The sequence below is a fragment of the Vicia villosa genome, linkage group LG3 (assembly GCF_029867415.1).
Source record: "Vicia villosa cultivar HV-30 ecotype Madison, WI linkage group LG3, Vvil1.0, whole genome shotgun sequence".
Classification (NCBI taxonomy): domain Eukaryota; kingdom Viridiplantae; phylum Streptophyta; class Magnoliopsida; order Fabales; family Fabaceae; genus Vicia; species Vicia villosa.
This window is the reverse complement of record NC_081182.1, coordinates 181,320,786-181,336,000: the sequence shown is the minus strand read 5'-3', so window position 1 is coordinate 181,336,000 and position 15,215 is coordinate 181,320,786. Positions and strand designations below refer to the sequence as shown.

Sequence of the window (15,215 nt, the reverse complement as noted above, 5' to 3'; positions counted from 1 at the left end):
ATTAATGTAGAAGGAAATAATATTTTTCCTTTCTAGAATTCAATCTCTAGATACCATAATCACAATATCAAGTCTTCATTCGTATATGCACAAAAATATTCACAAAAAATATTTTATCCCTAATGTACTTAACACTCAATCTTTAGAGTTGAGTACCACAAAAATGGAGTTTCTTGGTTCGAGGTTGAAGATGATTGGTTGTATTGAAGAAATTCACACAACTCCCAAATAGAGCTAACTCAATCAGCACACTATGAAATTTTTCTATAGGTGTGACTTGAGAGAAGGTGTAAAAGAAAGAACACTAAAGGTTTTTATAGATTTGTGAAAATTATGGATTTTTCTATCTACATGTCTCATAATTCTTTTCGGAGAGAACAACAAAAAATGGTTTTTATAGGTGCTAGAGGTAAGGAACAAAATAGATGAGAAAATGAGTAGTTGATTCGAGTCATATCATACATCTATGATTTGCATCAGATGAAAGAAAGACTTGAATCAAGATGATAAAATATGGAAATAACTTATTTAATTCGAATCATGGTTTGATACATGTGATTCAAATCAAGCAATTAGATGATTTGAATCACACAAACCAAGGTGTTTTTCAAAAGAGTTTGTTTGATCATGACTCAAGTCATCCAATATTGTGTTTCAAATCAAGGCATCTTTGATTCAAATCACACATATTCTTGATTTGAATCACTAATACATCACCAAATTCCTAATTTCAAATTTAATTATTAATTCAAATTAGCCAAAGTTATGATTTGAATTAAGCTTCAAAAACACCTAGTTGTAATTTGTGATTCAATCTCAGTCTAACACGTGACATAACAGATTCAAATTTACTTTTGTCTCTTTCCTTCTCACCAATCCCCCAAATCCATTTTTACCCAAAAAAACAATTTATCTTATTAAATATTTATTGATGTATAAATATATACAATGAAAGCATTTAGTTTTTATTTTTACGACAAATTTAATCAATTCTATTTATTTATTTATTTATTATTATTAAAAGTATTTATTAACCTATTTTAAATTTTTTTTAAAATCAAGAATTTATTTTTTGAAATTGGATAATATTCAATAGCCATACATACACACAACTAACTTTTCATCTATCAGATCACTATCAGAAAAATACCTATTTTATTTTAATTAATAATTTTTATTATTTGACATAGAAAATTCTTATTTTCAAGTCTCAAAATTTATCTTTTTCTCACAAATCACTATCAATAAAATACCTATTTTATTTTAACTAATAATTTTCTTTATATAAGACAAAAAATTCTTATTTTTAAATATCAAAATTTATCTTTTTCTCACGTGTCACTATCAACAAAATACATATTTTATTTTAACTAACAATTATCTTTATTTTAAACGCAAAATTCTTATTTTAAAATGTCAAAAATTATTTTTTCTCATGAACCACTATCAACAAAATACGCATTTCACTGCCGTGCATTTTAAACTCTAATTTTGAAAACAATTTTATTGAAAAATTATCTATTCACTCAACCTTCTAAACCATTGCATTTTTTTTATATATATTTTGTAACCAATAATATTATAATGTTTTAAGGACATTAATGAAATATATGATACTTATTTTTAATGAAAAAATATGATTTTTTAACTGTAATTTATATTTTTTTTTAATAAAAATATAACAATAGTATAATTTTCTCCTACACATATATAATTTTCTTATATTTTTATTTTATAAATAATATTTAAATACATTTATTATATTTTTTTTGGAGAAAATTATGAACCACGTTTATGAAATTAATATCTAACTATTCTCCATCTAAAAATTGTTTATTAAACTTTATAAAAATCAAAATCTATTATCCAATCGTATTTTTCTTTTATTTTTAAATTTTTAAATTCTTTAACACGTGTCTAACCGTCCAAAATATCATGAATCTTCTTTTACTTCCTTCCTTCACTTCTTTTACTTCTTTTCTTCACCTTTTTACATCAAAAGGTAAAAAACAGTTCTCCATCTTCCTTCATAAATCTCAGCGCGCTCTTTCAAAACCCTAAACCAGAGAAGAACTTCCCGTTTCTTGATCAATCAATCAATGGCAGCTCAAAGCTCTACTTCCAGTACTAAATCACAAGTTTCGAAGAACGTTTCTCACGACCATTTCTTCGGTACTAATTGGTTTCAGTTTCGGAATTTTGATTGCATTTTTCATTTTCGTTGATGAATGCTGTTGTTGAATCTTTCTTTTTACTGCTTAGTTCTTTCTGATTAGGTTAAGCTTAAAGAAATTTGTGAGCTTAGGTAAAGTTGTTTTATGTTGTGAAATGAAGCTGAGTTGTATGAGTATGTTAGCGGAGAATTCTAATTGATGAAATTGAATTGGTTCAACGAAAATCTTTTATTTAGCTACATCAAACCATTTTTGTACCTGCATTTTGAAATTGATATTATGCCACGGAAAAATAGAGGCCTCTCGTTGGATGTTAGTGTAAGACTGATTTACCTTGACGGTGTATGACTGTTAAATTGAGATTTTAAATTACAATGAGTTTTAGGGTTTTCATGGAGTAGGGGATTGTATTTGCTTAAAAAGTACGATAAGGTAGCCCTGTGATTGTAGGGTTGTTTGTGGTGTTTTAGGGTATTTTGACAGTTTAAGGCTAGTTCATGGAGGGTGGTAAGAAGCTCTGTGTATGGCTTTTCTTGGAATGAGGTATATATAGAAGGCTTCATGAGCTGGATAGTGAGAGTTGTGGAAGACCAGTTCTTCCTCTATTGTAGGGAGAATGGTTTCTTCATTGACTAACTTCTTCCACCAGTTATTGCGGGAACGCGTCACTACCTATGTTTTATTAAACAGATGGATGATAAGCCATTTCGATGGCCCAAGCCCAATCTGGACGTTTTATGGCATATTCTGTACGGCCTTTGGCCGAGCTTGTATGCTCGCCTGACGCACATATGTTTGGCTTATTCTTCTTCTTCTTTATGGACCGTCTTTTCTTAGGCCTAGTAAAATTATCTTAGTACAGGGGTGATGATTTTTACTTTAAAAAATCACTATCAGGAAGTGATGCAATTTACAACCCTACAAGTAATTTGGGGCTTTTACTTTTCTGACACACATATTATCTCTTTGCATTGATGCAGCACTGTCCTGCAATTTCCTTTTTCTGTCTCATTCATCTGTCCCAACGTTAGCTTACTGGAAAACAAACTGGGTATAGCTTCGTTTGTCTTTCATAAATTTATGATTAGAACTAATTTTACTATATTATGATATTGAAGTATGGAGGGAGTTTGTATGGGGAGCTGTTGCGGGTGCTTTTGGGGAAGGAATGATGCATCCAGTAGATACCATCAAAACACGAATACAAAGTCAAGCTATTCTAAATGGTGTTAAGGTATAGTAATAGTCTATAGATATGCAAAACTCAGTTTTTAAATTTTGTGTTTAAGCTGCTGTTCATGTATTCTAAAGCTTTTCTCTTTTGTTGGGAACATCATTTGTCTGTTAGAACCAAAAAGGCATATTGCAGATGGTGCGGTCTGTCTGGAAGGTTGATGGATTAAAAGGTAAACTACTGTGATGATTTAATATTTTGTCCCAATTATCGGTATTCTGTTTTTTAGTTGAAATTTCTTCATGTAAATATTGGTCAGCTTATTTTGCTTTTGAAAAAAAAAACTTCTAAACAAATTGTTTAAGAGAAAGCTTTTGAATGGACAACCTATTTGGAGGTTAACATGATGCAAACCAAGCATGCTTTTATATGCATGACTGATGACTTAAATCTAACTTCAATTTTTATCTCAATGTTCTTGTTAAGTAGACTATGGATTTCAAACTTGAAATATGTGTGCCTTCTGATTGATTTAAAATTGTTTAGGCTTTTACAGGGGTGTACTACCTGGTGTTACTGGGTCTCTTGCGACTGGTGCAACATATTTTGGTGTCATAGAGTCCACTAAAAAGTGGATTGAGGATTCACATCCTAGCCTTGAGGGCCATTGGGCACATTTCATTGCTGGAGCTGTTGGTAAGCTGATTTGCAGCATCTAATAAACTTTGTATAATGTTCGAGAATTTACACGTTTTGAGTCACCCGGGCACGTGTATGAAACCAGTTGCAGTGTAATCTGTCTGATGATTGTGACAATGCTTTTTCTTTTAACTTGTAATGTTTGTGATTTACTGTTTTCTCTTCTGACACATTTGCCTATTTATTTTTGAAATCAAGTCGAAATATTTCTTCTGTAAGTTATAAACTTGTAGTACACTGTCTAAGTATTTCATTTATGAACCAATAACGTTTGATTGTCATTGAAATATTTACATAATATGATGCTGCTATGTGACATATTTGTATTCTTGCTAAATTTGATGGTTTATCGAGTTTGACATCTATAACCGTGTGAGTGTGCAATAAAAGGCTCAAATATGCCTTACTTTTTAAATTTTCAGGAGATACACTTGGTTCTGTAGTATATGTTCCATGCGAAGTGATAAAGCAGCGCATGCAAGTTCAAGGCACAATTACATCCTGGACTTCTACTGCAATAAAGAATGGCATTGAAATAAAACCTGGTGCAGAAATATATGACTATTATAAAGGGATGTTTCATGCAGGCTGCTCAATATGGAGATCACAAGGCTTAAAGGGTTTATATGCAGGGTATACACTAGAAACACTAATATCTTTTGAAGTTTTGATGATGTTATCTCAAGTTATCTAAATTATTAAATTTTCAAATCTGTCTTTCTCATTTATTAGAATTTTATAAGAGCATCACTAGACAATAAGTAGTATCCTACTCCTACCCTGGGCACCAACAAGTTATCCTTTCCATAATTTGGTTTTCTTGTTCTGTTTATGTCAGTGTGAGAAGAAGATTTGACTTCACGATTTTTGATCCACAAAATGATTTTACAAAATTCTGATAGTGCTTTTATAGATGAATCATGATATTTTATGAAGAGCTACATCAGTTCACTATTGGATTTTGTAGAAGGCGACTTAACTTATATTACCGATTGAATTATGCGATACTATGCATACCAACTTAGATAAGTTAGAGCTTCATATGCATCTTATCAAATCCATTAGTTGATGTTTTACTTTTGACGTAGAGGAGTCCAGTTTGATTTCACAACAATTAATTTATATATATGGATGATTTTGATTTGTTACTTTGCTTGATTTTGCAGATATTTGTCTACACTGGCAAGGGATGTACCATTTGCTGGTCTGATGGTATTTCACATAGCACATTGAGTTTATTGTTTGTGTCTTTCAACTTTTTTTCATGAATAAATCACTTTTATATAAAGATTTAACACTTTAAAAGTAGTTAGGGTGTGTTTTAGGGCCTTTTTGTTCAAAATAAAAAAAAAAAAAGTGATTATCAACTTGTTGAAGATTATTTTTGTGAACATCTAAAGCTTTTCCTGTGTTTTTAAATAGTTTAAATCACTTTTTTAAAAAAAAAAATTTCTTTCATCTACCATATTCATTAAGCAAATCTGCCCCGACTATTCTATAATATTTTCAATATTTTCATTAGATAATTTAAACACTCTTATTTGGTCATCTTTTAGTTTAATTGAAAGCCCATTGTCTGATATGACTAAAGCCTCTTATTGTCTGATATGCTCAGTGATAGGTATGGTAAGGTTTATGTGAGAAAAAGACAAAAGGGCAAGGAGAGAGAGCAGAATCTTTTGTAGTGGGTGCTGCACATGGGCCTGCCAGCTGGCAGTAGATGAGTGGAGAATAATTCCTAGGTTTCAGTATTTAATGATTGGCTGCAGCAATCATTAGGGCACGCAGAAATTAGTAGTGGATATACCACATGGGAGAGACTAGGCCTCTCTAAGAGCCTCCTTTTTCTTTCTATCTTTTCTGCATTTTTTCTACAGCTTTCTACTTTTATTTGTAACCCTAGATCCCATTTGAACTCTAGAGAAATTCAAATAAAAGTCAGTCTTTTCTTATATTATCCTGTTTCTGCTATTTTCCCTATTTAGATATTAAATTGATCCTATCAATTTGGTATCTAGAGCCTTGGTTTCATTACACAGCGAATGGTCATTACTAGAAGCATCATGGAAAACAGAGTTGACATGATTGAAGAGAGAATGAACAATTTCGAAGGAACCTTAGATCAAATCAGACTGCTGGTTCTGGAACAACAAGCGAAACCCCAAGTCACAATGGAGCAGATACGCCAACTGCTTCAGGATCGACCACGAAGGACACATAGATATGGGAGCGAGCACGAGTACGACGATGAGGAAGGAAGTGAGAGAAGCACTGTGTCACGAGATTCTCGACCCAGAACTCGTCGTCACGGTGGCGGAAATGGGTCTAGGTTTTTGGGAAACAGACGAAGATTGGAAATTCCAATCTTTAAGGGAGATGACGCGTTTGGTTGGCTGGTTCGCGTAGAGAGATACTTCCATTTGAACGGGATACAAGTACGTGACAAGCTAGACGCAGTGGTACTGGCTATGGAGGATAGAGCTTTGAATTGGTATCAGTGGTGGGAAGAACAAGCACCACTAAGGACTTGGGAGGAATTTAAGATTGCGGTGATGAGAAGATTTCAACCGGGTATGATGCAAAACCCGATGGCCCCCCTGCTGAGTTTGAAACAAAAAGGGACTGTTGTGGAGTATATGGAGAAGTTTGAGAGGTTAGTAGCTCCTTTAAGAAGAGAGGAAAGAATAATGTTAGATTCCATTTTTTTGAATGGTTTGAAGGAGGAGATTCAGGCTGAACTAAAGCTCTATGAGAGTCAAGGTTTATCTGACCTCATGGATAGAGCATTATTAATTGAAGAAAAAAATGAAGTTTGCCAAAAGAATGGGAGCTCGTGGAAGGATAGAGGAGGACTGCTGAAAATCAAAGATCCTATAGAAGTAGGTGGCTCTAAGAAGGATGGTGAGAAGATCAGTGGAGGAGCAAATGAGAGACACAAAGGAAGGAGATTGAATCCTGCTGAGTTAGAGGAGAGGAGCAAGAAGGGATTGTGCTTTAAGTGTGGTGACAAATGGAATCGGGAGCACATATGCAAATTTAAGCATATGAGTTTCAAGCTGTGTGAGATTAGTAGTGAGGAAGAAGAGGGGAATTGGGGAGTTAGTACTCAAACTGAGGCAGTGGAGGAATTAGTGACAGAACTCAAAACCTTACATTTGTCACTGCAGAGCAAACAAGGGTTCACTTCTAATAAATCCTTCAAGGTTTGGGCTACTGTACAAGGACAGAAGTTGATAACCCTCATTGATTCAGGGGCAACTAGTAATTTCATTGATGCTAGGCTGGTAGAGAGAATGGGCATACAGTTGATGGAGACTCCTCCCTATGTCATAGAGGTGGGAAATGGAGAGAGGGTTAAATATCAAGGTGTTTGTGAAGGGCTGAGTTTCAATGTGCAAGGGGTTGACTTTAATCAACATTTTTTCTTAATGGAGTTAGGTGGAGCTGAATTGGTGTTGGGGATGGATTGGTTGGCCAGTTTGGGCAGCATTGAAGCAAATTTTGGCGTGTTATGTCTGAAATGGAAGCAGGAGGAGATTGAACATTGTATTTTTGGTGACCCTGTACTAAGTACCAAACAAGCTTCTATGAAAGAAATGTTGAAAGCCTTGAATGATGAAGGAAGAGGAATGCTGGTAGAATCTGTGCAAGCTGAAGGAGAAAATGCAGCAGTAGAGGATGATGAATGGAAGACATTACTGGACAGGTTTGAAGAAGTATTCCATCTACCTAATGGGCTACCACCTATTAGGGAGCATGATCATGCTATCATCCTAAAGCCTGGAGCAACTATTCCTAATCTGAGACCCTATAGATATCCCTTCTACCAAACAAATGAGATAGAGAAGATTGTGGGTGAAATGAAGCAGGCTGGGACTCAGTTGAAATACAGCAGTGCATATCACCCTCAGTCAGAGGTGGTGAACAGATGTTTAGAAACCTATTTGAGATGTGTAACTGGTCTGAAGCCTAAACAATGGTCTAAATGGCTAGCTTGGGCTGAATATTGGTATCATACCAATTACCATGCCTTTTTGATGACTACACCTTTTGATGCCTTATATGGTAGGGCACCACCTATGTTAATAAGAGGAGACACACCTTTTTATGCTGTGGATGAATTTAACAAATTGACAGTTGAAAGAAATGTTATGCTGAAGGAGTTACAAGATCAGTTGCTTAGAGCTCAAGATGTGATGAGACGCCAAGCCAATAAGCATAGAAGGGAGGTTGAGTATGAAGTAGGAGAAAAGGTGTCCTTAAAGATACAACCTTATAAGATGAAGAAGTTAGCTAAGAGAGTGAATCAAAAACTAAGCCCTAGGTACTATGGCCCTTATGGAATTTTGCAAAGGATAGGGGCAGTAGCTTATAAACTGAAGCTACTTGAAGACACTAGGGCACGCCCAGTTCTCCATGCTTCTTTATTGAAGAAAACTGTCTCATCTTCTCTGGAATCACAGCCCCTGCCAGCTTGTATGAATGAGGAGTGGCACTTAGAACCTCCTCCTGAGAAGATGATAGTTTCTAGGAGAAATGAGCTGGGAGAAATAGAGGTTTTGGTGAAATGGAAGAACCTGCCTGACGTCGACAATTCGTGGGAATTAAGAAACAAGATGGGAGCAGAATTTCCAAACATTCTCCTTGAGGTCAAGGAGAGTTTTGAAGGGGGGAGAATTGATAGGTATGGTAAGGTTTATGTGAGAAAAAGACAAAAGGGCAAGGAGAGAGAGCAGAATCTTTTGTAGTGGGTGCTGCACATGGGCCTGCCAGCTGGCAGTAGATGAGTGGAGAATAATTCCTAGGTTTCAGTATTTAATGATTGGCTGCAGCAATCATTAGGGCACGCAGAAATTAGTAGTGGATATACCACATGGGAGAGACTAGGCCTCTCTAAGAGCCTCCTTTTTCTTTCTATCTTTTCTGCATTTTTTCTACAGCTTTCTACTTTTATTTGTAACCCTAGATCCCATTTGAACTCTAGAGAAATTCAAATAAAAGTCAGTCTTTTCTTATATTATCCTGTTTCTGCTATTTTCCCTATTTAGATATTAAATTGATCCTATCACTCAGTAAGTGTCCTGGCTAAACTTTAGAATGGGTTTGGACAAAAAGAAATTAAAGTAAAGAATATCTTATATGATCAGTCATAGAGATTGGAAATGGATGCTTTATTCAATGTTAGTTTTAGTCTTCATGGGGCTAATCAATCTTACGAGCTTATCCATATTGGAACCATTTTTTTATTGTGATGCATTTTCTTGTTTTAGGGTCTGATCTGTTAGCACTTGTTTAAAGTATCCCATTGCATGTCATTATATTTCTTTCTCATTTTCAAATGTATTTTGTTCAATCGTATTAAATGCAAGTATGATCCAAACTTTCAAATCTTGTGAAAAAGAAAAAGGTTTCTAGAAGTAAATTATTATAGTCTTGTAATATTTTTGTAAATGTGCTTTTGAATACCTTTCATGCAATTGTTATAGGTTGTGTTCTATGAAGCTTTGAAAGATGCTACAGAGTATGGGAAGCAAAGATGGATATCTAACCCAAATTGGCATGTTAATAATTCTTTTGAAGGACTGGTTTTAGGAGGATTAGCTGGTGGTATGTCCTGTGCTCTGCCTTTTATCCTGCGTGGGGGCGGATTCTCTGCTGTGAGAATCCCTCCAGTCAAATCTTGGCCTTAAAAAGAAAATTTTAAAATATATAAATAAGAGAAAGATGGATTTGAATGGATGTAATTAAAACTGGACCAAAATCTAGTGGAAAGTACACTGGATCCTCTGTACTTAAGTGCTCTAGGGGTAAATGTTTTCTGTATCATTAATTTTTTTCAAATAATTAAACAGGTCTCAGTGCATATCTCACCACTCCTTTGGATGTCGTCAAAACTAGGCTGCAAGTTCAGGGTTCAACTTTGAGGTATCGATTTTTATCAATTCTTTTCCATGACAATTCTATTATGTTATTACGCTATGCATAATGATTGTTGTTTGGAACGTGTCTGCTTTGGCATAATAAGTTTATTTTCTGGTGTATTGTGGACATCTACAATATAATACGGCTATTTACCCTCTGTCTTTCATTTTTCCTTATCTTAAATTAATAGTAATGAATAGGGCTATTTTGTGCATTGGGAATTGGGATGTTCATGTTTTTGAAAGACTAAAGCTAAATTGATGGTAATTTGCTTTATATATTATATTGTACTATTAGGTATAAGGGTTGGTTGGATGCTATCTACAATATATGGGCTAAGGAAGGCTTGGAAGGGATGTTCAGGGGTAGCATCCCCAGAATTGCGTGGTACATTCCGGCTTCAGCGCTTACATTCATGGCTGTGGAATTTCTCAGAGAAAATTTTAATGAAAGAGTGCCCAATGGTAATTTGAGAGTGCAAAAGAAGAAAACTTTGCAGGAGGCTACTTAAAAGTTGTGATTTTAGTCTCATTACTTCCTATCTAGAGTTTTACAAAGATGGGATGCTACATCATATCAAAATTCTTAGGTATGCATAATCTACTTTAGATTCTCATTGTTTCTAACATGTAACAAGGAAATTATAGTCAACATGCAAACTTTGACTAAGTCAAATTCAGTTTAGCCCATTTTTGACAGTTTATTTTGATTCATCTGTCAAATTAGTGAACAGTCACTTGAGAAAAAAAATTGGAAATTTGACTTCCGGAACGGCTTAAGGTGATAATAAGATGTATATATATATATGGATAGATAGATACACATCAATATATACAGAATTACTTTACACATTCTGTTATTGAGGAAATATGAATTGGTTATGCATTTGTTTCTATAAAAACCTTGTGCTTTCCCTAATAATCCTGGTCCCTACTAATGGTAGAAAGAGTTTCAAAGCAGGTCATGTTTGTTAGTTTTTGATGATGAGATTGTTAATGCAAAAACAGGTAAATTTGTAATGTGAAACAAGGTTAACTTGTAATGTGAAAGAAAATAAATTGGTTATGGAAAAACAGATAATTGATAACGCAAAAGTAAATTTGTTATGCGAAACATATGAATTAGTTATGCCAAAGTAGATAAAATTTGTATACTTGGTGGAGGAAAAAGGGGGTAGAAGGTGAAAGCTATAAATTGTGAGTGCAGATGGCTTAACTGAGCTATAAGTTTTGATTGTCAACGTGATCACAAGCCATTAGATGCAAGTGCAATGTTTTGTGTGTTTTCTTTTTCTACTGTTTGACATTGCTTCTTTTGAATCCAATGTGTTTGATATGAAATAAATGAAGCAATAAATTGGTGAACGTGTAAGTCAATAAAAAAACATTTGCGAAATATTTCAGTTGGAGAGTCCGAGGAGCCAAATGCCAGAAGTGTCATTAGGCTAAACGTAGACCTTGATATCATGTATTCACCTAAAACTTTAAAACTTTAAAGTATTAGGGGTAAGAATTATTTCTCTTATAAATTCAACATTTTGTTCACTTTTAGTCGATATGAACTTTAGCCACTCGCACTATCACAAGTGTGAGTCACCCACAACACTAACCTTAATTCACACTAGGATCCACTTCCACTCTTCCATCGAGACTAATCATGGTTTCGATACTATTTTTTGGAGAGTCTGAGGAGCGAAGCGCTAGAAGTGTCACTAGGCTAAACGTAGACTTTGATACACCACATATTTAGGGGTGTTAGTGATGCGGTTTGAGCGGTTTTTATGTAAAAAATCATTCGAACCACAAGAGAAAAAAGTGTGCGGTTCGGTTTGGTTGACTTTTAGAAATAAAATCGAACTAAACTAATGCGGTTTGGGTTGGTTCGATTGGTTCAGTTTTTTTTAATTATTGAGTTATACATACACATATAGATGACAACATAGCTTTGTATTTAGTCATTTATGCGTTATCAAATAACAACAAAACTCATCATATTTGGACAACAACTTTTTATTTAATATAATAAGAGGAGCATTAAAAACGTAATTGGAAGAGAGAACAGTAGAATAAAAATAATAAGATGAAAAAGAAAGAATTTAAGAGATGAGAGACTAGAGAAGAAGAGGTGATATGTACTTGGAAAAGAAGATGAGAAAAAGGTGCGATATCGCTAGGCGAGATTTGAGAAGACTTAAATTGAAACCTTTAATGTGAGGAAGAGAAAATCATTCGTAATTATAAGGTTAAAGCATAATAGGGTTGAGTTTGAGTTGGACGTGGGTTAACTGAATGTTGATTGTAACGTAATGCGGTTTGGTTCGGTTTGTAAATTATAAACCGTAATTCGAACCGAACCGCGCGATTTTGTTAAAAAATGACCTAAACACATCCAAACCAAATGCAGTTTTTTGCGGTTTTGGTTTGGTTTGGTTCGATTTTGTGGTTTTTTATTGGACTGGTTTGGTTTTGAACACCCCTACATATATTCATCAAAAGTCTTAAGACAATAGGGGCATGAGTCATTTCTCTTATAAATTTAATATTTATTTTATTTTTAATCGATGTGAAATTTTAGCCACTCAAACAATAATCCAAAAAATTTCTCATCGAAATAGAATCTATTTGTTGAAATATTGGGTTAACCCAACATTCAAACCTTTGATATACACTCATAATTCAATGACTGTTGATGTATTACGGAACCAACCCTTATATTTTGGTGTAAGAAAACAACCTTGTTTTATGTGCATCTTTTCTTACTCAAGATTATTGAGTTTCAAAGAAGTTTGCCCCAATATGATGACTTTCTAACAATTAAGCTCATGACTTAATTGTACATTGTTGAGATTTTTTTATGCTAAATGCCTTGTTGCAGAAAAAATTGTTCTCTAAAGATGATAACTTTGATGGTTCATGCAAATTTTTAAATGATAGTCGTCATTATGATAATGTGGTGGTACTAGCGAATGTGTAAATGATCTAGACATGATGATTGTTTAGATAGAGAAAGTGGTAAAATGTGATTACGTGTGAGAATGATATATTTTGAAGATGATGAGTAAGTATCTTTAAAATTAATTTATTCTATCAATTTTTTAGGGTCATGATATTCTTTAAATAAACTTAGTTTCAATAAAAATTTTGAAGTCTTCTTGAATAAAAGAATAACAAGATTCATGTTTCAATTGCAAGCCTCCCATTTTGAATGCATAATAAAATCAAAGGTTAAATATGTTATTGATTTTAGTCATTTTCAATTTTAATTTTTAAAATTTTTTTTAAAAAAAAATGGTTCTTTTAAAATTTTTAATCTAGACTAGGGATGTTCGGGCGGTTTTGACGAAAAAAATCATCTGAACCGCAAGAGAAAAAATCGTGCGGTTTGATTTGGTTCGGTTGACTTTTAGAAAAAAAACCGAACTAAACCAAACCAAACTAATGCGGTTTGATTTGGTTTGATTTTTTACAAATATTTTATTGAACTATACATATACATATAGATGACAACATAACTTTGTATTTAGACATTTATACACTATCAAATAACAACAAAATTCTTCATATTTTGACACAACTTTTCTTTTAATATGTAAAAATTAAATTAGACAAAAGTGAAACTAAAGTTTAGTGAGTAAAAACCTGAATTCCCGCTACATCATTAAAGGTTAAATTGAAGGGGGACAAGAAAATCTAAAGTGAACTAAAGTTTAGGGACAAAAATCTAAATTTCCACTACATCATTAATTAATAAGGACGCCATCTATGTTAGATTGGAGGAGGACCAACAAAATCTCAAATGAACTAAAATTTAGGAACCAAAAACCTGAATTTTAAAACGGAAAGACTAAAACTTAAAAAGTATACAAATTAAGGGACCAAAATACATTTAGGACATAATTATATGTGGTTATTAAGTACAAATAAATTTATAGAACTACAAAGCAACATAATTATTTTACAGTATTTTTTGTTTTGAAACCTTCTCTTCGCTGGGTCACGCTTAAAGTAGAGTAAAATTTTTTAGATTTGACATAACACAAAATACACAAAAATTGTTTATCTCTAAAATTTAAATATGAGACTATGAAAGTAATATATCTTCATAACTCAAATTTTTAACCTTTAAAGTCTTTTTGAAAGTTGATTCTTGAACGTGAAGATTTTGGAGAGTTATGTTTGTATCTTAAAATATGTATAATATTATTTAAAAAATTTAAAAAATAATATTATTTTATATGTTAATATAATAAATTGTTTTTTAACATTTTTAAAAATATCTCAAACATTTCAAAATATAGATGCAACTGTCTATAGCCTTCCTCTTTAAAATTATCTAAAAACCAACTTTTAAACAATCCCTATGTTTACATGCAATAACATTTATTGTTAATGCACCGCGGAATAAAAGGATTGAAACAACTAGCTATCCAATCCCAACAATCATATGCATCGTTGCATCTAACAGGAATACCCATGAAAGTAATGCATGGTAAAACATCTGTAATGTCAAAAATTAATAAAAGAGTGTTACTAAAATGGAATGAAAGATTGTGTTTAGGATAAAGAAGAAAAATTAAAATGAGTATGTAAAAGGGCTTACCATCACCGGAAACAAGAAGAATTGGGAAAAGAGAGATGATCATCAAGGCACAATTTTTTATGAGAATTTTGACTATATTTTCCATTCAATGCATGTAACAAATAGAATAGATTTTGATAATCTTATAAATAAAATGTCTGTATTATGAACCCTTAGTAGTTGTTGTTAAAACCATTAAATAGTAAATAAATATTTCATAAAATTCTTATTATTACTAATTGTCTCTTAACTACATCAAATGTGCAAGTTTATCTCTATAACTCACCCAACTGATCACTTGAATTTATTAAAGAAGTTACATCAAACTTTTATTATAATTTTTATTTATTTTAGAATTTGTGATAGATAAAAAAACTCCAAAGTATGTGTTTAAAAGTGAGGAATTTCCAATTGGTTAATCTTACCTTTTTGGTGAAGTGAAAATGGAGGCTATTTATAAAATATTTAGGATTTTGGAGGAATATTTTTATAATAAGGTATGGTGATTTATCTCTTTCCTCTCTTAGTGAGTCCACTTTTCCTCTTTCTGGTGGAAAAATGTCACTTTTTGGAAAAAAAAGGAAAATAACGTTGATTGGTTTAATAAACGATGTTATGGTTAGGAAAATTGGGTTGAATTTTCAAACTTCCTTTTAGAAGAACCTTTG

The 15,215-nt window shown here is 32.9% G+C and overlaps 1 protein-coding gene across 1 annotated transcript; it reads left to right on the top strand.

The window, feature by feature from the left end:
- Positions 1-1,974: 1,974 nt before the first annotated feature.
- LOC131662641 (uncharacterized) lies at positions 1,975-11,105 on the top strand. Its single transcript, XM_058932488.1, has 9 exons — positions 1,975-2,172; positions 3,293-3,408; positions 3,523-3,580; positions 3,895-4,044; positions 4,470-4,680; positions 5,214-5,259; positions 9,534-9,654; positions 9,900-9,972; positions 10,267-11,105. Exons 1-9 carry the CDS (start codon positions 2,100-2,102, stop codon positions 10,478-10,480), a joined length of 1,062 nt encoding a protein of 353 aa, XP_058788471.1. The 5' UTR covers positions 1,975-2,099; the 3' UTR covers positions 10,481-11,105.
- The last annotated feature ends 4,110 nt before the right edge of the window (positions 11,106-15,215 follow it).